The sequence below is a fragment of the Palaemon carinicauda genome, chromosome 11 (assembly GCF_036898095.1).
Source record: "Palaemon carinicauda isolate YSFRI2023 chromosome 11, ASM3689809v2, whole genome shotgun sequence".
NCBI lineage: Eukaryota > Metazoa > Arthropoda > Malacostraca > Decapoda > Palaemonidae > Palaemon > Palaemon carinicauda.
Window position 1 is genome coordinate 102,910,060 of NC_090735.1, and position 25,414 is coordinate 102,935,473.

Here is a 25,414-nt window from a genome sequence, read left to right on the forward strand (position 1 = left end):
CTAAAAAAAAATTAATCCATTTCCACCCTCTGAAAAAACACCTAAAAAACTATATTATAGTGGAAAAAAAGGTTTTTAGTTGTTCTAATTCACATTCTACGCTCACAAAATAACAAATACCTATGTACTGGTTATGATCTGCAATAAAATGTGACATTATTATGGAGTTCTTACCTTCGAGACAGACGATAGCGGCCAACGGCAGTGTGTGCGGAGGAGGAGGGAGAGAGAAACGGGAGGAGAGAGACTTGACGGCAACACGTTCGGTACGCTACATTTTTGTAACACTACGTAACATAACTTAAACTTTAAATTTAACTTAAATGAAATTAGCTTACTCTACACACACCTAAAAATATATGTTAATCTTACGTTACACTAAACTTGATTCTAATTTTGTTTTCATTTTAATTTTTTTACTTTTCTTCTTCCAGCTTGGTTCTTTTTGCCTCGCTTTTTGACTCTCTTTCACCTTCAGTTTTTGTCGGCCTCTTTAAAAGGAACCTACTTAGGGATGCTTGCTTTTGTCTCGCCTCCAAAATGTTACGAAAATGACATACACAAGTGTCGTCACGAAAGGCGTTACGCACGATCACACGCCACTCATGTTTTTCGATTATTTCATGCGCTATCTCGATTGTCATCATACGCTTTTTCTTTTCACTACCCTTGTTTGCACACGCTTTGGACCCATTGCTTATTCACTTAATTCTGTACTGATTAACGGAAACCCACGTAAAAGATGCAAACACTGCGGCCGATTCACGGAGATAACTTTACGCGACGGAGATCCGACGGGAAAGAGCACACTCGGCCACCTAGCAGCCACTTAGGGAACCGTCTTGTATCCTCATATCTCAAATTTTTCTCGTATCTCGGGGCAAAAATTTGCTCGAAATTTTCCTCTTATTTCAAATTTCTCGTATGTTGGGACACGTATGTCAAGGTATTACTGTACCTCAGCCTCCTTGTTGTTTAAGTAGCAGATGGTTTAGGGCATTGGTTACCTGGGATTAGTCTGTAGTAATGTTAAGAATGACTGTCTCTCTTTTCCTTCATCTTCCCCTCTCTTGGGAACACCTCCATGGGTCCTCTGCACGCTGGCCTAATCAATCTGCAGGTAATAAGCATTTCCCTTGTGAAACCTAGTATAGTCTTCATACTTGTACAGGTCCACGATGCCCCCACGAAGTGGGTATTGGGAACGCTAATGTTTGAATCACATTCCTATTTCTAAACTCAGAATACTCTTACCAAGACAGTCATATTGCTAGTTTCTCACAACCACACAGGTTGCTCAGGCTGCTAAGTGCCGTTTACACAATGTCTCCTTTTAGCGAGGTGTCAAGTTCTTTTCCCCAGTTACAGTCTAATCTGTACAGGTAAAAACCCAGGTCAATGACCAAGCCAGAGGTCAGACTTCCACCCCCCTAACAGGCGAGTCATCCTTTTTAAATAGCGTTAGGTTTGTGTAGTTTCGGAACAAATGACAAATTTTGAAGTAATTTGTATTTTTCTTAACATACAAACCTTTAGCTATTTAAACAAATTTTCTCGCCATCACCTGTCCAACATAAGTCCTGCGTGCAATCAAAAGTGGTGAAATATCACTGATGTGTGAGTGAGTGGGGGTACCAGGTTACCCTGGATACACCCTCCACCCTTCCATTAACTAGTGGTTGGGTTGTTGCCACCTCACATTGAAGTCTTAATGGCTAGTCTTCCAGCTAAAAGTTTGTATGTTTGGAAAAATACAAATTACTTCCAAATTTGTCATATTTTTCATTCATCCAGTTAGTAAATATGTGAGAATTGTAAGATATTGAATAAGATATACAGTAATGAATTGATTAAAAACCAAATCCTTTTCGCCATCTTTATATGAGTCAGGAATGTTTGCTCAATGGTCGGATTAAACTATTTTATAATACTGTAATAATATATTCTTTGTGTTGAATATCACATCCATGTTTCAGAGACGAAGTGAACAAAGCTTACCGAAAATTAGCAGCTATTGTGCATCCAGATAAATGTAAGGCTCCTGGAGCTGAAGAAGCCTTCAAAGCGCTAACACAAGCAAGAGGCAACCTCCTTAAGATTATGACTGAAACAACTGTTTAATCATGTACATTTAAGGCTATTTTTTTTTCTTTTGTATGAACCTTTTTGATTTTCTTTGTTGTTGAGTTTTTCTGTCCTGTTGTTAATTGTGTTCAATATTCTTTATGTGTGTGTTGTACTTCATGATAGAGAGAAATACTATAGCCCTTACAAGTTTTCCTTGCAAATTACAGATTCAATGGTAAATAACAGGAATTATATTTAAGTTTTAAGTAGCTGTGCCATTTTCCAGTAGGCACATTTTGGGACCATTTTCTTATTTAGGCGTCAGGATCTTTTTTTTTTTTCAAAGTTTCCTTGGCAGTAATTGACAGAGACGTGTTACTCTTCCTTCAGAAATTTGCATGACAGAAAGTTAAAAAACTTGATTGGTGGAATCCAGTCTTTCCAACTCTTGAAATATGTTATAAGTAGCTCAAGGACTCTTGTTTTTTCTCTGAGCATTTACAGTATGTAAATAATTGTGTGTTTTTAAGATTTGTTTCAACCTCTCACAAACTCATGTTATATATGGTGATTGTTATGGAGCCTTATTATCAATATTTTCATACTCAATGTATATAAAAGTTCATAGTGGGGATACTTTAGCATTTTTGTAGGTCAGAGTAAGAGAAATTAACAGAAAAGTTGAGCAGAATTGGAAAATGGATGAAGAGGAGCCACTTAATGTAATGTAATTCACTAACATGTGCAATGCACTGGATATACAAACCTAGCTTAGATTTGAAAAAAAAAAAACTCCTCTTCTCAGTGTATATTCTACAGAATTTAGAGGCAAAGTGTATAGAGTTGTCAATGTACAGTATATAGTTACACTGATAAAGTGGTATCTAATGTTTAAAGATGTATCATCTAAGCATTTGCAAAAAAAATGCTTTTCACTATAGAACCTGAATAATACAGTACATTGGTGAAAATTTGTCAAATTGTGTTTGAAACATGTTTATCAGCATAGCATTCTTCATTAGTTTTATAAGTGAAAATCTGTCAAATTGTGTTTGAAACAACATGTTTATCAGCATAGCATTCTTCATAAGTATTATATCTTATCTGCTAATCATATGTTCTTTTTTTCACTATTAATCATAAAAAAATATTAACAGGTACTGGATAATGATTCAAATGTCTTCAATTAAAGGTTAATTTGAAACTTTATCCCAAGCCTTATTATTCTGGCTGTATTTCAGGATTATCTAGCATTATAATCGAGCAATAATTGTTTCTTTTAAAGTGAAATGTTACCCTTAGATTGAAGATTATTTCTCATTGTTGTGCACTAAAACTACATCTTCAAGAAAACTAGTAGTTATAGTTGCAGTATATTACCAAATGTGTTTACTTGTTTTATGTACAGTATATAATTGGAATAAATCATTATATATTGCATTTTATACCAATCTTTTGTAATTTGTACTAACCTACTATAGCCATAGAATAATTTAGAAACCATAGTGTAAAATGTTAATGTAACCTCTCACTTGATGATTCTAAGTTTCTCTCTAACTTGAAGTATTATTCTCATATTTAGATGTGAAAGAAAGCCAATGTTTGTTTGTGCAGATGATGCTTTTCAAAAGAATTTACTTTTTAAGATGATGTTAAATAAATTTGTTATAAATTTGTATTATTAAGGTTGTTTGTCCACCTAAACAGTAAAGTAAATCTAATTTCTTTGTGAGACCAACTTTACTGTGCCATATGTGATATGTTAAATCTATATGCCATAAGATTTGTTTTTTACACAATAATATAGCACTCAAATTTTAAAAGTGAAATCATATGAATTTTTGTGCTTTACAAGCTTATTTCTCAGTGGTGGTGTTCAATTACCTAAATAATAGCAATGGCTCATTTCCAATGTTAGACCTGGTTAAAGACTGTACAGTTTAGTAAGACTTTCACACAATATTTTCTCTGAATTGTGCTGAAGCCTTTTGACTTGTCACCAAAAAGTATTTGGACATCCGAAGCATCTTAATGTATTTATCCTTTAGTTTGTCTTCTTGTTTAGGTGTATTGTAAAAGGGTTGGGTTATTCCATATGTTCTGTGTAACTGTTGGGATATGGTAGGTATATGTAATATAACTTTGCACTTGTCTGTAGTAAATAGTAATTGTCTGTCACTTTAAGTCTTTATGTGGTGTACACATTCAGCTATTTAAATTCATTGTAATTGCAAATACACTTTCAGTATACAGAGAAGCATTATTACTTTTTTGTAAAACCATCATTCATGCAGAAAATGCAGTTTCAACACACTTTAACCATTGTGCCAAATGTACTTGCTTTACCTTTTAGAAGTACAGTATCAGCAAATGATTCTCCCTACTTATTCTTATTTACTACCCGCACTATTTCTACCCCTACTTTCAATAATAATTTGCTTTCATATACACTACATTGCTTGAGGTCAATTGCTCAGTAACATTTACAGAAAAAAAAAACTGTAGTCTAATTACAATATTTTATTGGGTCATGAATTTCTCTAAATCTAATGCATGCTATTTGATTTAAAAATGTTCTCATGTGTTTGAAAATGTACATGGTTTGATTTATTTGTTTGGAATGTAAGTAGGTCATTGTTTAGTAAAATTATTGGGCCTCAAAATACTGTTATATATTATATTTAATGTTTACAGAAGTACAGTAGCTTATCATCTTTCACAATAAAAAAAAAATTAATTGCTTACAATATTGTATTGTGTAATTGTTATTACTTTAATAGTCCTTTTTTGGAATTGTCTTGACTATATCATTCAAAGCAAGAATTTTCTTGACCTTGAAAATTAAAAGATTAAAATTGAATTTCTCTATATAATTTGCAGTTGGGATCAGCATACCCACACTGGCTTACCTGCCTTGGTAAGAATTAATCTTCATTTGTCTCAGACAAATCATCAACCCTGTTCTCTCTTGCTTTTTTTTTTTTTTTTTTTTGCCTTCGAATGAGTTGTTTCTGCTTTGTGTATTAATGAAATATGTTTACTATATCTTCTAAAATGCATTACTGTGTAAAATGTAATGTAGGAAGGCTTATGTCTTAGAAATTTGATCCCCAGTCTCTCTACATTGTGTAAGAATATTTGAGGATTGGTGTAGCAATTGTATAGCTATTTCTTTTAGTGATATGCAGGTTTATTTGAATATGTTAGCAAAGGGCTTGGGGAAAGGGATGTTTAATGTAAGAAAATAGATGGCAATACAGTACTGTTCTAGAATACTTCAGAACATACTGAGTTTGTGTTATCTTCATCTTTGCAGTAAGTTAGTGTCATCAGTATTGGAGTCAGGCCAAGTAGATGAAATTGTATCCCATGAAGTTAATTGCACAATCTGATTTACATTCAGATGTTACTTCTATTAAAACCCAGTTTGCTGCTCTTGTTAACCAGTTTACTAGCTTTAGTTGGTCTTTTGCAGTTGCTACCTATGTAGTGTTTGAATCTGCTAACAGTGTATCATTTACCGAGTTACTAAAAGTTTCAGTATATCCTCTCCCATTGTAGCCCCTAGCATAATTATACACAGATGTCTGTTAATGTTCCTCATACTTCTTTTGTCTGATACTACTAACCCCATTTGATATTCAGTTTAATGGCAAGAGAGGCCTCCACTTGTGGCTTTAGTATCTTATTATTATTAATAAATGCTAAGCTACAACCCTAGTTGGAAAAGCAGGATGCTATAAGCCCAGGGGCCCCAACAGGGAAAATAGCCCAGTGAGGAAAGGAAATAAGGAAAAATAAGATAGTTTAAGAATAGTAACATCAAAATAAATATTTCCCATATACTCTACACTATAAAAACTTTAACAAAACAAGAGGAAGAGAAACTAGATAGAACAGTGTGCTCGAGTGTACCCTCAAGCAAGAGAACTCTAACCCAAGACAGTGGAAGACCATGGTACAGAGGCTATGGCACTACCCAAGACTAGAGAACAATGGTTTGATTTTGGAGTGTCCTTCTCCTAGAAGAGCTGCTTACCATAGCTGAAGATCTTCTACCCTTACCAAGAGGAAAGTAGCCACTGAACAATTAAAGTGCAGTAGTTAACTCCTTGGGCGAAGAAGAATTATTTGGCAATCTCAGTGTTGTCAGGTGTATGAGGACAGAGGAGAATCTGTAAAGAATAGGCTAGACTATTAGGTGTCTGTGTAGGCAAAGGGAAAGAACCGTAACCAGAGAGAAGGGTCCTGTGTAGTACTGTCTGGCCAACCAAAGGACCCCCATAACTCTAGCGGTAGTATCTCAACGGGCGGCTGGTGCCCTGGCCAACCTACTACCTATCATTGTACCCATATTGTCCGAGTACAAAGGGTTGAGTCACATGATTCAGACTTCTATTTTTATACCAGTCATGGGATCTCAGTCCTACTCAGCTATCGATATGCCCATAAAATTCAGAGTAGACTCAGCTTCCCTTATGCTCATATAGTCCAGAGTAGAGTTGGAGGTTACGCTTACAGATGCCTCCCTGAGAGCGTCATCATCCAGACCTGAACCCAGCACTAAAGGTGTTGCTGTGTTTGAATTAATTAATACTATTAGGTGCCTGATTATTACTGAATATGCTTCTAAGCTCAAATTGGAAGTTCAACTGTCCTCCTCTTGGGCGACCGTCCCATCAAGACGCTTTGACCTAATCATGTCAGCAATGGAGATCATTTTTTTGGTGGGTTGTAGTTGTGAATTTCTGGGGAAATGTATCTGGAGTCAGAGGATATAAAGGCTCAAATTTAAATGTAACATGATCCTTTACCCCAAATTCTGCTCAACTTCTTCCAAAGGTGCCAAATCTGGTGAAGTTCTTTAAGGAATGTTCATGCTCAAATTCCAGTGGTTAGGTAACATGTTATCTGTTTCTCAAGAACAATCAGCTGAGACTAAAGAACCTGTTTGGATTAGTGATGAGCTTCCATGTACAGTATATTGCTACTTAAGAAAATTGCCATAAGTCTGGAATCTTGCTTGATAAGTCTGGAATCTTGGTTTCTGAGCATGCTGATACATCTGGAATTTAGGTTTCTCTCCATGGTGGTACGTGTGGAACCTTGGTTTCTGTCCATGGGGATATTTTTTGTAGATTTGCCTTGAGCAACAAATGTTTGCGAGATATAGGCTTTCTTTGTGTGTGTGGGAATTTCTTTTTATAATGTTTTGACCCTTTACATATTTTGTAGCCCAAAAGGACTAGGGCCAAGAGTCTTTTAGGTCCTTTACAACCCCATCCTTGCAGGATTTAGTGATAGGGGATTCAAAAGAGGGTTTTTTTTTTTTGGCCTAGTAGAGTTTGGAAATTTATTTTAAAAGACCAGCTAATCAAATTTGTGAACTTGTTTTGTTGAGGAGGTAAGGGTGCTAGTCAACCTTGATCCAGAAATGCTATACATTTTCTTTTATCAAGAATATTCGTACTCGTGCCCAGTTAAATTAATATTTCTTACCCCTTTTGAAGGTTTGGACGCATGATATTAGGGAAGTAGCCACATCTTTGAACTTCTTAAATAATCTTTCTTTGGGAAGAGTTACGAACACTGCTTAGTGACACTCTAGTCGGGATTTTGCATGTCATTTAAAAGAGTATTATTTTTATAGTGAGTGTTGGGCTTTAGATCTTCAAGTTTGCGGGAGATTAATTGGTAATTTTTTTCATTATCTTAATTTTATGAGCTTAAACTATAGGTCATTTGTAATTTGCATTGTTTGTTTACTTTTTATTGAATTTTATTTCCTTCATAACATTTGATATAGGTTCGAGTCTAGAATTGCTTTAAGCCTGAGAAGTTGCTAAGATAGAAACATTTTGTCCTTAGGTTGGGTTTCATATCGTTATGGATGCCATATCCTTTGGTTTAGACGAACCTATAAACCTTCTACTATACCTCCGTTCCTACTTTCTTTTTTTTCCTTTTTGCAATTCATCCTCTTGATTGTAGTTCTTGTTGCAACAGGGATGCGGAATGGCCTGCTGGGCCCTATAGCCTAAATCATAAATCTCATCTAATCCATAAAGTACTTTGGTCTGTGGTGTTATGGCTTTCTTGTTATGGATACAGACTTAGAATAAAAACTAATCATTATGCTTCCATTTGTAAATGAGGAGATGAAAGAAATAGCATGTCTGTATAGGCTACATTCCTTCGACCAGATCTTGCGTGGAATATTGGAAGAGACGTGATTAGTGTAGACTATTTATTGATTTGAATTTTATTATTTTTCGGTGTTTTTTCTTAGGTTTACCAGTATCCTACAATCCTTTCCCTTGTAGTATTTTTCTATGTGACTCCCAGGCTAGTGTCATTAAAATAAACAAAATTTTTATAATGAAAGTATTTGAATGCTTAATGGTAGTCATAATTTACTCCCCTCTTCCCCGTTGGTTGTGATATTCAGTGTTTTTTACAGGAATAGGTAAATCAGTGTCTGTATGCAGATCCCAACTTAGCTGCCTTCAACAGAATGATTTTATATTTTATAGTAAAAAATCTCTCACTTTGCATTATATAGTTACGTGATTTCAGCTAATTATGTAAATAATTTTGCATTAAAAATTAGGATTTGTTGCTAATTGTTATGCACTATACTCTACTGAACATAGTGAACAATTGTTCAGTGCCAAGATCATAGTTCATTTATGAAATTTAAGGTTGGTTTTGTTTTACTTAGCTGTGCAAATATATGTACAGTAAAGTATGAGGTTTATTGCTGTTTAATTGAAAAGTTCTAATTGATATTCCTAAGGTTTATAATTAGGTTTCAATTTAGTTAATGTATTACATTTGTGTTAGAGTAAAAACATTTACTCTTAGAAGAAATTCATATTGTGATTTGATTTCATGGTAAGAATAAGAATAAATTTTATTTAGAATCGACTTGATACCACCAAGATATTCATTCAACCTATCATTCCTTAATTTGTTACTAATGCATACAGTCAGCCCTCGTCATTCGGGGTTCTCTCTTCATGGATTCAGTTATTTGCGATACAAAGAACCCTATAACCTATCAAATGAAAAAACCCATTTGCGGTTTCGCAATAAGTACAGTACTCTCATGGCCTGGCGATTTCAAATTAACCGCTTTCTTTTGCACCTGGCATGTTTAGCACTGTTTCCTTCTCCACACAGCGCAGCACCCTATCTCTCACTGACTCGGCCTCAGACTCATATTGTCTCTCGCGTGTGTATCTTCCGCTTCAATTCTTTTTGTGCAGAATCATGTTGTGATGTAAAAAAACTGTACAGTCAGCCCTCGCTTTTCGCAGGATTTAGGTAACAGAGATAGGTGCAACTAGTGAGAATCCATGAATACTTGCTGCCCTAGGTTGAGTCAACTCATAACCTATCAACTCGCTGACTATTACCTACCTGTGGTTGACTAACACACTAGGTAACCTACTGTACTGCTCTACATGCTTTTCATGTCCTTTTTACCATGGTATTTTTCACTTTTCAGAGGTAATTGTACATTGTTAACCCAACTTCAGTACAAGTTAAGACGACTCATAAACCGGAGATCATCATCCCAATTTATAAAACTAGTCACTGCCACACCACTCTTTGTGTCTTTTTAAACAAGACACTTGTTTATATGTAACAATACTCAATGATACTGTAAAGAAAAAAAAAAGTCATTAATGAAGTAGTTGATGATTGAAATATACCTTAAATTGAAAACGAAAGTAAAAATAATGCCTTAAAGAAGCACAATTGTCTTATTGAAAGTCATGATTTTTTAGAATGGATAATGTCTGCTTAAACTTGTCGATCTGAGCTAACAAAATTGAATGCCGTGTTTTAATGTTTCATTTATAGCAATGTACTGTAAATATACTGTGCTCCGTCACTAAAACAAACCAATGCTATTTATAAGGGACATCACTTTCAGCGAAGCTGAAAGACAAGCCACAAGACTTTTAGCGAGGGTTAACCATCCACCCACTAGTTATGGGGGAGGTGGGGGTTAGTTTGCTACCCCGCTCACGCATGCACCTTGGCTAAGTAACCACTTTGCTTTTGGCCTGGATAGAGAGACGTCTCTCTCTCTCCACTCCAACTTAGCAACCAATTGACTTGCTTTTTTCTTAAACTTGTGTTTTTCTTTTTATATATATGAAAACCTTTTTGTTCTTTTTTATATATATTTAAGCTTTTCTTTACAGTAAATGTTGCTGTTTGTGTTACAGCGTAGTGCGGCAGATTCTCAAGGGCAGAACACCTTCTCTTATGATCTTCCCCCCCTTGGACGCCAGACAACCCGTGGGCGGGTGGCCTTTTGAATGACTCGGCCTCTGCCGCAGGGGAGTCGTCATCATGTGGATGCTCCTTCTCCGTTCAGACGTTAAAGTCGCTCTCTCTCTGAGAGTTCATGAAGGAAGATTGCTTGCGGCCTACTCAGAGCTTGACTTCGGTCTTGCTCTTCCTCGCTGACAACACCGCTCTCCCTTGTTACGTGGGCGGCCGGCAGAACCTCTTTGGAGGAAAACCTTTCTCGTTACACGAGTTAGGATGCGCTTCCAACTGGTTTTCTTCAGTAATTAAGTTGAAATAACTGTTTGTATTTAACTTTTTCAGCTCTCGATGCAAGCACTCCTTCATGTGGCGATGGGCCAATGGCCATACTTCTCTGGCAGAACGAGTGCATAGTCTTTAGCTTGTCCGTTCTCCCTTGGGGAACCTCTTTCCTGTCGAGAGTTTGAGTGATTCTTACGTGTAGTCTGTTTCGTCAGTTGAATTAATTAATTGTAATTCTTTTTTACTGTTCTTATGCGGCTGCTCTTCTTCTCCCAATGATGACGGCCGGCGAAGGGAGTGCACAGTCCTTAGTATGTTTTTGTTCTTTTGGGGGACACCTTTCCTGTCCATGGGCTAGGTGTTCCTCCCAAGGGATTTTTTCTTCCATAATTTTTTATATTCCCCAGCTAGCGATGCTGTACTTCTTTGTTTGGCTAAGACAGTCGACGCAGAAGAGTAGAGCCATTCGTTCCTGTGGAATCTGCTGTTGGTTACCCGTCGAAGTCCCGTTCTGTTCTCCTGCGCCTGTGGCAGCTCGCTGACTACAGCCTTTCCCTTACGAGGATGAGGTCCCCTCCAAAGAGTGGTAAAATCTCTGTAACACTCTTTTCCTTCGTTCCTCATGTCCAGGTGTAGCAACGAGGTCAGTGGCATACTGGGTTCCTTTGCGGGTTCCAGTTGGGAGATCCCTTTGAGGTGAAACAAGAGACTAGCTTCGGCTATGTTTCACAGATAGGGCTCAACGCAGACTTTCAACTTGAACAATGCTTGTTGACGGGAAGCAGAATGCACTGCCCGAAGGTCCTCCTCTAGGGGTTAGCCAACTTTCCCTTCCGAGGGAGAGTTATCCTCCCCAGGTGTTGGCTGCTCTCCCTTCCAAGGGAGAACTTCCCTTTATCAGCCCCTGTCTAGCAACCTTCCTGTTTGTGGAAAGAATTGCTGACAGCTACATATTGCAGCAGCTGCAGTTTTGTCACCAAGGACTACGATCTCCCCCATGCTAAGCCGACTCTTCTATCAGGGATGGAGTAAAGTTTGAGGCGAGTCTCGTGCGAGTGGTCACCTCTCTTGCTCGCAAGTGAGAACCCCCATAGAGACTCGGTTCAGAAGACTTTCGAGAGACCAACGTTTTTTTCTCGTCCAACTCAGTTTGAACAGGTTCCTTCTCCGAAGGAACCAGGCAGACGTTCCCTTCCGGTGGTTCGTCAGGCTTCGGAATTCATTACTCCTCGCCGCTCTGGACCTTTTCCTCCCCACTGTATTAAGGAGACGTGCTGCACCTAAGGGCTCTTGTCACTCATCAGCTGTTCCTCAATCGCCAGCTGCTCGTCACTCTTCGAACAATTGTCACTCATCACCTCGTAACTTTCGCCTCGCTGTTCATGATCATCCCAAGTCACCGTGTGACCTTCACCCCACGCGAGATCGCCAGTGCTAATCTTACTACTTACTCGCCACTCGCCTTCGGGCGATTGTCTTACTCCAGTTGCGGGGCCAGGAGTGGGTCGCATGTTTGTCACTCATCACCATGACTTTCACTCCTCGCTGAGATTGTCCTTCTTCTAGAGAGCGTCAATCGTCGCCTCGTCTCTCACCATCTCTAGATCATCATTGACAGTCTCGTCATGGCATAAGTGTTCTCGACACTCGCTGCTTATTTGGAGTCTCTTTTTGACTCACTGTTCGCCAGCCTTGCTCTCCAACTGCTCGTCACTTGCCAGCTGTTCGTGGTTCATCAGCTGCTCATCATTCTCCGGCTTCGACACTTGCCAGCTGTTCGCAGTTCGCCAGCTACTCATGGTTTGCCAACAGTTCATCTTTCGCCAGTGGCTTGTTGTTCGCTAGCTGCTCGTCATTCGCCAGCTGCTTGTCATTCACCAGCTGCTCATCATTCTCCAGCTGCTCAACATTCACCAGCTGCCCGCCATTCACCAGCTCCTTGGCGTTCACTGTCACCTTGTTGACTCTCAGCTCACCATCGTCCGTCAGCACGCGATTGCACTTCAGCTTTCTTCCAAGTTCCTGGTTTCCAGTAACCTCTGACAGCTTTTCGCCTGCGGGTAGAATCATCTTGGGGTGGGTTTTTTCTACAGTACTTCATTCTTCGAAGATTTCTGATAAGGATCGCAGATCTCTTCCAGCTGCGATCCTCATTTCAAGCATATGCTCTTTTCTTCCCAGCGTGACCTTCCTGCTCTCTTCATCTTACGCAGAGCACTCAACTTTTTTAGTTTCTTTATTATAATTTACCTTAAATAATAATTTTCCTTGTTTTTTCTTCATCATACATATACCAAGGCACTTCCGCCAATTTTGGGGGTTAGCCGACATCATAAAAATGGGAAAAAAAAGGGGACCTTTCCTCTCTACGTTTCTCCCAGCCTGACAAGCCACTCAACCAAGTTTGGCTGGTACTACTAGGGTGCCACAACCCACCCTCCCCCGTTATCCACCACAGATGAAGCTTCATAACGCTGAATCCCCTGCTGCTGCTCCCTCCGCGGTCATCCAAGGCGACCGGAGGAAGCAGCAGGGCGTACCGGAACTGTGGCGCAATCGCTCGCCATTCATTCCTATTTCTAGCACGCTCTCTTGCCTCTCTCAAATCTATCCTCCTAGCACCCAGAGCTTTCTTCACTCTGTCCATCCACCCAAACTTTGGCCTTCCTCTTGTACTTCTCCCATCAACTCTTGTATTCATCACCTTCTTTAGCAGACCGCCATTTTCTATTCTCTCAACAGGGCCAAACCCTCTCAACATATTCATATCCACTGTAGCTGCTATATCAATTTTTACACCCGTTTTCACTCTCACTACTTCGTTCCTAACCCTATCTACTCGAGATATACCAGCCATATTCCTCAGACACTTCATCTCAAACACATTCAATTTCTGTCTCTCCGTCACTTTCATTCCCCACAACTCCGATCCATACATCACAGTTAGTACAATCACATTCTCATACAGAACTCAATTTACATTCATGCCCAACCCTCTATTCTTTACCACTCCCTTCACAGCCCCCAACACTTTGCATCCTTCATTCACTCTCTGATGTAATCTGCTTCCACTCCACCATTTGCTGCAACAACAGACCCCCAAGTACTTAAACTGATCCACCTCCTCAAGTAACTCTCATGACATTCAACCTAGCACCATCATCCCTTCTCGTACATCTCATAACCTTACTCTTACCCACATTAACTCTCAACTTCCTTCTCTCACACACCCTTCTAAATTCTGTCACTAATCGGCAAAGCTTCTCTTCCGAGTCTGCAACCAGTACAGTATCATCCGCAAACAACAACTGATTTACCTCCCATTTATGATCATTCTTGTCTACCAGTTTCAATCCTCATCCAAGCAATCGAGCATTCACCTCTCTCACCACTCCATCAACATATAGGTTAAACAACCATGGCAACATCACATGTCCCTGTCTCAGCCCCACTCTCACCAGAAACCAATTGCCCACTTCATATCCTATCCCATCATGACAAATTCATAGATAATTTGTATTTTTCGTAACTATACAAACCTTAGCTATTTAATTGGGGTATTACTTTCAGCGTAGCTGAAATGACGAGCCATTAAAATTTAGCGAGGGTCAACTACCAATACCGCTAGTTAGCGGGGGTAGGGGAGGGTAGCTTGCTACCGCCCCCCCTCACACACCTGTGATTGAGCTCACTTTGCTTGGAGGTAGGACTTCAAGGGGGATAGGGCTGGCCAGTAAGTTTGTTTAAATAGCTAAGGTTTGCATAATTAGGAAAAATACAAATTATCTACAAATTTGTCATTTGTTCCGTAACTGTAATACAAACCACGCTATTTAATAGGGGTGACTCACCCATTAGGTAGGGTGGACGTCCCAGCTAATCTGGCTTTTGGCTTTCCCCAGGGGCTCCTTATCTGAGTATGTCAGTACTCAAAAATAAGGAATCCCTGCACCTCGCTAAAACCTTTCTACGCAAGGTCTGCAGCCTACACAAGCTGTGTGTTGATGTATATAGAAGTGTGACTGTCCAGGTAAAGTTATTCCGAGTTATTTAGAAGGAAAACTGTTGGGTAACTAGGACTTTCCCAATACCATCTCGTTAGGGTATGGGGATGCAACAGTATTAGTCTTAATACTAGGTATACAAGGGAGCATGGTTTACCTGCTGTGGTTTGAAGTCAGCTGTGCAGAGAACCCAGGATGCTGCTTTCCCCAAGAGAGGGGAGGATGAAGAAAAGAATAAGGGCCAGTCAAACCTTTTCATTCACGCAGACTAAAAACCAGGTAACAATGCTCTGAACCTTCTGCTACTTGTCCAATAAGGAGCTTGAGGTTTTAAACCAGCTGTTGTTCAGCCACCACAGGACCGATAGAGAACGTATTGAGTCTCCTGTGGGTCACGTTTTGCAGATAGTGGGCCGTGAAAGTGGTCTGATGATTCCACACCCCAGCTTGAAGAACCTGCGTCACTGAGAAGTTCTTTTTGAAGGCCAGGGATGTAGCTACGTCCCTGACATCATGAGCTCTGGGGTGACGTGAAGGAGGTAGGTGTGGATTCAATGCATGGTCTATGACCCTGCAAATCCATGCTGAGATGGTGTTCTTGGTTACCTTCCTCTTGGTCCTTCCTGTGCTGACGAATAGTGCAGGCACACGGGGATGGGCTGCGGCTGTTCTCTTAAGATACAGCCTCAAACTCCTCACTGGGCATAGTAAGAGATGGTCTGGGTCATCTGTTACAGAACGGAGACTAGAAATCCAGGAGTCGAATCGTGGATCCGGTACTCCCAGATTCTGAGTCTTAGCAATAAACTTAGGGACGAAGCTGAACGTTACCTCTCCCATCCCCTTGAATAGGCGATGTCGTATGAGAGACCATGAAGTTCACTGACTCATTTGGCTGAAGCCAAAGCTAGTAGGAACACTGTTGTTGAAAAATAACAGTTATTTTTTGTTTTCTGTTTCTTTTTATAATATGGTAATTTGGTAAGTTGTAAAGGATTGTTTTTATTTTAACTTTCATTTTTAGTATTTAAATATTTTTGGTTTACATAAAATGATGACAATTCCTTAATAACCTGTTAAAACTTAAGATGGTTGGGGTCGTTGAAGAGACTTGCTGCTCGTTATACATTTCTTACAGAAAGGAGAAGTGGACGGCTTTCCATGAAAATATAGTTAGTTCTTAGCCATCTTCACCAGTGACAACATTGGATTTGCTGGCATCTTTATCGTCATGGTGAAAAAATAAGTGATTTGTACCATGGATCCGCATCTTACGTTGCCTTCTTCTTGGAAGCCTCATCAAGAGCCAACACAGAAATTGTGATTTGTTTCATTTACGAACAGCATACACGGACTGTATGGGTTGTGAGGTACGTCATCATTTTAAAGGTCATTTAAAATTTATGATTTATAATTCATAGTTCATTTGATAATGAAAGTCCCTTGCTTTGCTTTTTAGCCCCCACAAATAAATATACCCTTGGATAATATTCATATCATTTACAATTTTCATGGAATTGCCATATTATAATTTCCCAGTCATAATTGAGAGATTCATTTATCTTCAGTTACTTTGAGCTGGTTAGATAAATTAAATTTTGTATCATATTTTGGTATTCTCTCATTTTTGCCACTTTTACGTTAATTAGTAGTTTATTTACATTAGTTGTTTTTACTACTTAGGTGGTTATTCGTTCGGCCTTACTGTCAATTTGGCTCGTTGTATACTAGTGATATACTTAATACGCAAAGTGGACCATTGCCTTTAGGTAATTATTATTTGATAATGTTAAGTGAAATCCATTATTGATACAATATATATATATTGGAATGGCATTCCTATGTTTGAATATTTTATTAGTGGTTTAGATAGTTTTAAGTTACCACTTGAAGCGTAACTGATATTTGGCCTTCTATACTTATCTAGGGGTTCTTGAAAATGGTAATTGGAAGTTGGAGATGCTTGACCATCGCTTTGACCTCCATTTAAGGCGATCATCTTCGACAGCAGCAACAACAGCATTGTTTTTAATTTGAGCAGCAATACATGAAACCATTTTATTAATTCTTGCTCAATTTCCTAGTTGTTCATAATTTTATGAAGGTTGAATTAAAATAAGAAAATTGCTCTTTGTATTAATTTTCCAATTACGTTGTAAAGTTTTTCAAGATGGCGCCCAACGTGGGGCTTAAGTAAGGTGCTGTTTTTGCTGTCTGGTTAGCTTCCGGGTTGGGGTTTTGTTTGTTTGCAGGTCCATGGTCTAAGTTTTAAATTTTATTGAAATGAGTGTAGAATTAAAGACTCATAAATATATTCGTGGCCAAGTAACGCGGTTGTTTAATGAACATGATAAATTCATGCGTATGAATAAAACTGAGTTGAAGGCTGTTCAAATCAAATTGGTATCGTACAGTGATCAGTTGAACAGTCTTAATACTGTAATCCATAAGTCTTTGTATGGAGACGGGACAAATGAAGAGGAGTTCTTATTAGAATTGCAGTCTTGTGATGATTACTCAGATAAATTAAATACCTGTTTTGCTGTTTTACAATTGATGGATTCTAAGCCTGAGGCCAAGGATTCTGAAACCTCAAGAAGTCTCTTGAAGAGTCCTGTAGTTCCACTTCCGGTTTACGCTAGCACCGAAAGTGAAAATGTTGAAAAATTTCTTGTTGAGTTTGAATCGGCTATTGCCACATATTCGTACACTGAGAGAGATAAACTATTACTTCTCAAGCAACAGGTATCAGGCAGAGCCTCAATTTTACTCGAGAATCTTGAAATTTCAAAGCAGACCTATACTGATGCTAAGAAATTGCTTAAAGAAGCACTGGCTTCTCGTTCGCTTCAGAAATTCAATGTAATTAAGCAATTAAGTGAAATGAAGCTTGAGTATGGCACTGATCCTTTTTCCTATATTGGAAAAATTACTAATGTAACTGAAACTTTTTCTACATTGGAAATCAAAGTAGATGATATTTTGCAGTATTTCATCTGGCAAGGCATGAATGACTCCTTTAAAGCTCAGCTAATAAATGTGACTAATCATGTACGTCCATCACTTGAGGAGATAAAGGAAAATTTCTTTGAAGCATCTGAACGTTATATGGACGTCACAAGGAAGTTTAATGAAAGGAGGAGACAAGGAGGAAAATCTTCTACATCACTTGCAGTTAATGTTAAATATGAGGATAATGAAACTAACAGAATTAGTACTTCTGACGCCGCTTCTCCGAGGAAAAGGTGCACTCTTTGCCAGGAAAACCATGCAACACATAAGTGTATAAAATATAAAGAACCTGAGCATAATCTGAGACGCTTAGAAGAACTTAATGGTTGCAAGAAATGTGCTAACATTGGACATACCACTGACAAATGCAAGTTTAAATTCTTTAAGAAATGCTATTTTTGTAAGGGTTGGCATTTTTCATTTTTGTGTGATCATCAAGGTGAAAAATCTCATGATGAAAAACTACAAATGAATGCGAGAGGTAGCAAGGAGGTAAAAGCAGGTAATTCAAAACACAGGGAAACCTCAAGTGATGTAATGATTATAACTAAGGCTTTGCATACCACTGATGGCGCCTCTGTTTTGCCAACTTTTACCTGTGAAATGTTGAATGGAGCCCTTGTTAGAGGTTTGAAGGACTGTGGCTGTCAGACCAGTTTTATAACTGAAAAACTTGCAAGTGATAATAGGTTGAAAGTGTTAGAAGATAATGTCTCTTTAACAGTCAATGGTTTTAATTCAAGTAAGAAGTATAAATCCAAAATAGTTGAATTAAAGTGCAACTTTGATGATAAGGCATGTGTAATACATGCATTGTGTGTACCAAGCATAGATATAAACTTGTCATTGCCAGGAATTTCAGAAGTGGCCAGGGCCTTTGCCAAAAAAGGCTTCAAATTAGCTGATAAATATTTGACTGATGGTAGTGATAAAATAAAGGATATTGACTTGATACTCGGTACAAATGATGCCCATTGTTTATTAGATTTTTCAGTAAAATTTGGCAATGATCACCCATCTGTTTATTTGGGATCAGCTGCAGGAGTGATGTTAATGGGTAATGTCAAGATTATGCAACAGAATCTACCTTATCTTTCAAAGGACTTTTCTTGTTCTTGGTGTTCGGAGCACTCCCGCTCGGTTGCCGATTATGAGGAAACATGTGAGTTAAATGGAAACAAATCCCCTGTATTTGATGGCATAGATGAATGCTGCAAGTATATTGGATTTGGAAATTCTATGGGTGAGCCAAGTGGCTTAAGTTTGGAATGCGAGGTGGAGGTTCAAGCTAACTTCGCTATTTTAAATGAAAAAGGTATGGTTGAAGAATCAGAGCTGAGACGTGCAACTGAGGAGATGCTGCGGTCTGTGTATGAGAAATCTATTTATGAACCAGACCCTGAAGATGGAAACTTGATGTCAGATTGTAATGCAAATTTGATTAAGTTTACCCTTGATAACGCAAGAAGAAACAAGGAAGGAAGGCTAGAGATGCCTCTTCTATGGAATGAAAAGAGCTGTCATTTGCTTGGACGGAATTTCAACCTTGCAAAGGCTGTATTGAGGTCCAACACGAGAAAATTACAAAGGAACAAGGCAAATTTGGAACTTATGAATGAAAATTTTAAAGAACAAGCAAAACTTGGGATAATTGAAAGAGTACCAAATCTAGAAAGGTACATGGATGAGCATCCTGAGTGCAGTTTTTTAGCACACATGGGAGGTTTTAGACTAGATCGGGAAACAACAAAATGCAGAGTTGTTTTCCTGTCCAATGTTTGTGAACCTAGCAGGTCCAGTGTGATGACGGTCAATCATAATCAGGCTATGTATGCTGGCCCATCAAAAGATAACGTCTGCAATGCTTCATTTGAGATTTGGATCTAAATTACTCATCTTCGATATTAAGAAAGCATTCAATCAAATAGCACTCAGTGAGCTTGATCAGCAGAAGTTACTCTTTTTGTGGTATAAGAATGTTAAGAAAGGGGATTTCTCTATAGTCGCCTACAAAAATGTTCGCCTTCCTTTTGGACTTCGATGCAGTCCTACAATTTTGATGTTGGCTCTTTTCAAAATTTTAGTACTGGATAGCAAGAATGATAATCCTAGACTAAGAAATGCAAAATGGATAATGTATCAGCTCTTCTATATGGATAATGGTGGATTTACTTGTGAATCATCTGAAACCTTGAATTGGATATATGAGATTTTACAGGGTATTCTTGGTCCTTACAAATTTGAACTACAGCAGATGTTTTCTAATGATTCTACACTACAAGATAAAATTGATGGAGAAAATATGCAATCGGATGTAGGATGCAAGAAATCTGAGATGGAGGTGAAATTACTTGGGATAATCTGGAATCGAGGGAGTGATACAATTTCAACCAGGAAATTGTGCCTTGATGAAAAGGCTAATACAAAAAGGGAAATTTTGCGATCCATTGCATCTAATTATGATGTTTTCAACATAAATGGTCCTCTTCTTAACAGAGCTAGACTTTTTATGCAGGACTTGCAATGTGAGAGGACGCTTGGATGGGATACACAACTTAGAGACTTTCAACAAAAGGAATGGAAAAATATTGCAAACCAAGTAAATTCTGCTACTGTTTTTGAGCTTCAGAGATGTGTTGGTGAAAGGACAGATGAATATAAACTTGAGGCTTATGTTGATGCTAGCAAAAGAGTTTATGGAGTTGTTGTATATTTATGCAATATAAGAAGTGGTGAAAGAAGCTTTGTATTAGCGAAAAACAGACTCATTGGATCCCAATTGCATGAAAAGTCCATTCCTTCACTCGAATTACAGGCTATATGTTTGGGTACAGAGGTTTTGTTGGATACCTATAATGAACTGAGTGGCACACAGTGCCTGGTGCCCATCAAAATAGTTGACTTGGGGCTATTCTCAGATAGTTTTGTTGCCCTGTCGTGGCTTAAGTCCTTTTCTCATAAGTTTGATAAAATGCAGAAAAGGTCAGTGTTCGTAATGAACAAACTGAATCATATAACAAAGCTATGTGAAGGGAGAAGTGTTGGATTCTCCTTTGTGAGTGGAATGGACAACCCAGCTGACAAAATTACACGATGTCTGTCATTCAAAAGCTTAATGAAGTCAAATTACCATAAGGGTCCCAATATACGTGATCTCGATCAAGCTAGTAGAAGTGACATTTTAGGTTTCAAGGTACCAATGGTCGAGAATTTAGAAACCATTGAGGCATATAGTGCATCAACCAGTATAAAAGAAAGCCAAACTGTAAAACTAGAGCACTTAATACCTCTAGATAGATATTCAAATATGAATAAGTTGATATCTATACATGCGAAAGTTCTGGAATGCTGGGATCGATGGAAAGGGTTTATAAACAAGTCACATGGCTTTGATAAGAAGGACCTCCGCTCTAAGGCTTTGACTCTAATCATCTCTAGGGATCAGCAAATAAATTTTCCAGATGTTATTGACTATTTAAGTAGTAACTCTAAAACCAAGATGGCTATGCCTAATTTGATATCACAGTTGAATTTGTATCCAGACACTCATAATTTAATAAGAGTGAATTGTAAATTTAATGAGAAGCGCAGTGTAACCAACCAAACTTATCCTATTCTTTTATCAAGAGAGAGTACTCTAACAAAACTTATTATATTGGATGAACATTTGCTTTTGAAACATGCTGGTTGCTATGCCCTTTTGACAGAATTACGTAGGAAATTCTGGATACCAAAATTCTTCTCAAGAGTTAAAAGGATTCTGAAGGAATGTGTTGTATGCCGGAGATATAACCAAAGACCTGTCAAACTTAATCAATTAGCCTATAGGGAATTTAGATTGAGTCCATCTGATAAACCTTTTGGTAATGTATACCTTGATTATTGTGGTCCATTTTATGTGAGACAAGGGAAAGGTAAAGTCAAGATTTGGATCCTTGTTATTTCATGCATGTTCACACGAGCAGTTAATCTTAAGATCTGTATGGATATGACAGTTGAAGAGTTTTTGCGTGCTTTGTCACTGCATTCTTTTGAATATGGAGTCCCTCAGTTTATAGTAAGTGATTTGGGTACGCAAATAGTAGCAGGAGCCAATATTGTTCAGGATTTCCTGAAGGATGCCGAGACTGTTCAGTATTTAACTGATAATAATGTTGAGAAAGTCCATTTTCAACAGTACTATAAGGGCTGCAGTCAGCTTGGAGGATTGGTTGAGAGCGTAGTCAAAATGACCAAGCATATGATACGGAAGTCAATCAGAAATAATGTCATTGAATTTAGGGATTTTGAATATCTTGTTTGTCATGCTGTACATTTGATCAATAGAAGGCCGATTGCATTTAAAGAAGCATTAAGAGATTGTTCTAATAATGTACCAACCCCTATAACGCCAGAGGAACTTATTCATGGATATTCATTGGTCTCTTTGAATATTATTCCTGCATTACAAGCTGACCCTGATTCTGATGAGGATTTTCAGGTTGACTTTGATGTTGTACATAAAATTAAAACATCTTATGAGAAGCTGAAACAAATTAGAACTAACTTGCTGGAAATCTATCATCGGGAATTCATGAACACTTTAATTAAACAAGCTACTGATAAGAAGGATAGATATACTCCTGTAAACCATAAACAAATGAGTATCGGCGATATTGTGCTTATTAAGGATGATGGATATAAACCTGTTAATTATCCTATGGGAATTGTCAAAGAAGTTTTCAAGAATATCAACGGAGAGGTAACTGCTGCGAAAGTTCTGAAGGGTAAAACCAATGAAATAACTAAAAGGCATGTTACTTCTTTAATACCACTCTTGAGGAAGGAGTCTGATGAGGATGCTGTAGGATCAGATGATGATGATGAGGATGCTGTAGCATCGAAAGAAGAGATTCCAGGCATAGACGTTTCTAGAAAACGTCCACAGAGAAAAGCTGCTGAGATATCACGGCAAAAATTCAAAACCATTCTAAACGATGATATTTCAGACTAATATTTTTCTTTTCTTTATTTAATCAAATTTACATAATTCTTATGTAAAATTTGATTTCTTCCCCGGGAGTGTTGAAAAATAAGTTATTTTTTGTTTTCTGTTTCTTTTTATAATATGGTAATTTGGTAAGTTGTAAAGGATTGTTTTTATTTTAACTTTCATTTTTAGTATTTAAATATTTTTGGTTTACATAAAATGATGACAATTCCTTAATAACCTGTTAAAACTTAAGATGGTTGGGGTCGTTGAAGAGACTTGCTGCTCGTTATACATTTCTTACAGAAAGGAGAAGTGGACGGCTTTCCATGAAAATATAGTTAGTTTTTAGCCATCTTCACCAGTGACAACATTGGATTTGCTGGCCTCTTTATCGTCATGGTGAAAAAATAAGTGATTTGTACCATGGATCCGCATCTTACGTTGCCTTCTTCTTGGAAGCCTCATCAAGAGCCAACACAGAAATTGTGATTTGTTTCATTTACGAACAGCATACACGGACTGTATGGGTTGTGAGGTACGTCATCATTTTAAAGGTCATTTAAAATTTGTGATTTATAATTCATAGTTCATTTGATAAGGAAAGTCTCTTGCTTTGCTTTTTAGCCCCCACAAATAAATATACCCTTGGATAATATTCATATCATTTACAATTTTCATGGAATTGCCATATTATAATTTCCCAGTCATAATTGAGAGATTCATTTATCTTCAGTTACTTTGAGCTGGTTAGATAAATTAAATTTTGTATCATATTTTGGTATTCTCTCATTTTTGCCACTTTTACGTTAATTAGTAGTTTATTTACATTAGTTGTTTTTACTACTTAGGTGGTTATTCGTTCGGCCTTACTGTCAATTTGGCTCGTTGTATACTAGTGATATACTTAATACGCAAAGTGGACCATTGCCTTTAGGTAATTATTATTTGATAATGTTAAGTGAAATCCATTATTGATACAATATATATATATTGGAATGGCATTCCTATGTTTGAATATTTTATTAGTGGTTTAGATAGTTTTAAGTTACCACTTGAAGCGTAACTGATATTTGGCCTTCTATACTTATCTAGGGGTTCTTGAAAATGGTAATTGGAAGTTGGAGATGCTTGACCATCGCTTTGACCTCCATTTAAGGCGATCATCTTCGACAGCAGCAACAACAGCATTGTTTTTAATTTGAGCAGCAATACATGAAACCATTTTATTAATTCTTGCTCAATTTCCTAGTTGTTCATAATTTTATGAAGGTTGAATTAAAATAAGAAAATTGCTCTTTGTATTAATTTTCCAATTACGTTGTAAAGTTTTTCAAGAACTGTCTTCCAAGTCAGGTGGCGATGGGTTGCCTGGTGTAATGGTTCATAGGGAGATCTCTTAAGAGACCTGAGAACTCGAACCACGTTCCATGGGGGAGGTCTCACTTCTGACTGAGGACAGGTAAGTTCATAACTCTGTATGAGTAAGGAAAGCTCTAGCAATGAAGAAATGTCCATTCCTTTCAGTCTAAAGGCGAGGCTTAAGGCTGAGCGATAGCCTTTTACTGACGAAACTGACAGGCGCATTTCTTCAAGCAAATGCACGAGGAACTCCGCTATTGCTGGCATAGTGGCATCGAGAGGAGAGATACCCTTCCACGACATCAACCACAGAAGACTTAACACTTTGCGTGGTAGACTGCTGATGATGACTTATGCAGTTATCCAGACATCCTAGTTGCAACTTGCTGCGAAAATAATCTCTGAGAGAGGAGATGCTGGATAGTCTCCAGGCGTGAAGTCGTAGCGAAGCTACGGCTTTGTGGAATATGTTGGCATGTGGTTGTTTGAATAGATTGTGTCGTGGAGGGAGTTCTCTTGGGGGCTCCGTTAGGAGCTGCAGAAGATCCGGAAACTATTCTGCGTGATGCCACAGCGGAGCTATGAGGGTCATTGAAAGATTGACCAATGTTCTGGCCTTGTTGAGTACCCTCCTCATCAGACAGAACAGGGGAAAGGCGTAAACATCGATGTTGTCCCACGGTTGTTGGAATGCATCTTGCCAGAGTGCCTTGGGGTCTGGGACTGGGGAACAATACAGCGAGAGCCTGAAGATCAGGGCCGTTGCGAAGAGGTCCACAGTTGGAAAACCCCACAAAGTCAGGACTTTGTTGGCTACTAGATGATCCATAGACCACTCGGTACTCACTATCTGAGATGCTCTGCTCAGGTTGTCAGCAAGCACATTCCTTTTGCCCGGAATGAAGTATGTCGATAGTGGTATCGAGTGGATTTCGGCCCATCTCAGTATCTCTACTTCTAGATAGGATAGATGCTGCGAAAAAGTACCTCCTTGCTTGTTGATGTAGGCCACTACTGTGTTGTTGTCACTCATCACCACCACTGAGTGGCCCACTAGGAACTGTTGGAAGGACACTCCAAAATCAAACCACTGTTCTCTAGTCTTGGGTAGTGCCATAGCCTCTGTACCATGGTCTTCCACTGTCTTGGGTTAGAGTTCTCTTGCTTGAGGGTACACTCCGGCATACTATCCTATCGAATTTCTCTTCCTCTTGTTTTGTTAAAGTTTTTATAGTTATAAAGGAAATATTTATTTTAATGTTGTTACGTTCTTAAGATATTTTATTTTTCCTTGTGTCCTTTCCTCACTGGGCTATTTTCCCTGTTGGGGCCCCTGGGCTTATATCATCTTGCTTTTCCAATTAGGGTTGTAGCTTAGCAAATAACAATAATAATAACTGTTGAAGGGCTAGAATGACGGCCTTCATCTTTA

General features: G+C 38.3%; 3 protein-coding genes and 2 long non-coding RNA genes across 8 annotated transcripts in view; all 5 read left to right on the forward strand.

The window, feature by feature from the left end:
* The window catches only part of LOC137650106 (dnaJ homolog subfamily C member 27-like), a 156,193-nt gene extending 147,194 nt beyond the window's left edge, over positions 1 to 8,999 (forward strand). For all 4 annotated transcript variants that reach the window (XM_068383224.1, XM_068383223.1, XM_068383225.1 and 1 more), the window contains one exon: positions 1,977 to 8,999. In XM_068383224.1, the coding sequence (XP_068239325.1) occupies positions 1,977 to 2,121 (145 nt within the window). In that variant the 3' untranslated portion in view covers positions 2,122 to 8,999. The remainder of the gene's footprint in view (positions 1 to 1,976) is intronic.
* A 6,646-nt stretch (positions 9,000 to 15,645) lies between these two features.
* LOC137649738 (uncharacterized) lies at positions 15,646 to 16,800 on the forward strand. The gene is made up of 3 exons (XR_011045845.1): positions 15,646 to 16,009; positions 16,323 to 16,408; positions 16,567 to 16,800. It is a non-coding gene; the product is annotated as an uncharacterized lncRNA (long non-coding RNA).
* A 2,985-nt stretch (positions 16,801 to 19,785) lies between these two features.
* On the forward strand, positions 19,786 to 21,569 carry LOC137649416 (uncharacterized). The gene is made up of 2 exons (XM_068382404.1): positions 19,786 to 21,426; positions 21,555 to 21,569. The coding sequence occupies exons 1-2, from the start codon at positions 19,786 to 19,788 to the stop codon at positions 21,567 to 21,569; spliced, it is 1,656 nt and encodes a 551-aa protein (XP_068238505.1).
* Positions 21,570 to 21,586: 17 nt separating this feature from the next.
* LOC137649739 (uncharacterized) lies at positions 21,587 to 22,644 on the forward strand. The gene has a single exon (XM_068382689.1). It carries the CDS (start codon positions 21,601 to 21,603, stop codon positions 22,642 to 22,644), a length of 1,044 nt encoding a protein of 347 aa, XP_068238790.1. The 5' UTR covers positions 21,587 to 21,600.
* A 124-nt stretch (positions 22,645 to 22,768) lies between these two features.
* On the forward strand, positions 22,769 to 23,873 carry LOC137649741 (uncharacterized). The gene is made up of 3 exons (XR_011045846.1): positions 22,769 to 23,158; positions 23,472 to 23,557; positions 23,716 to 23,873. It is a non-coding gene; the product is annotated as an uncharacterized lncRNA (long non-coding RNA).
* The last annotated feature ends 1,541 nt before the right edge of the window (positions 23,874 to 25,414 follow it).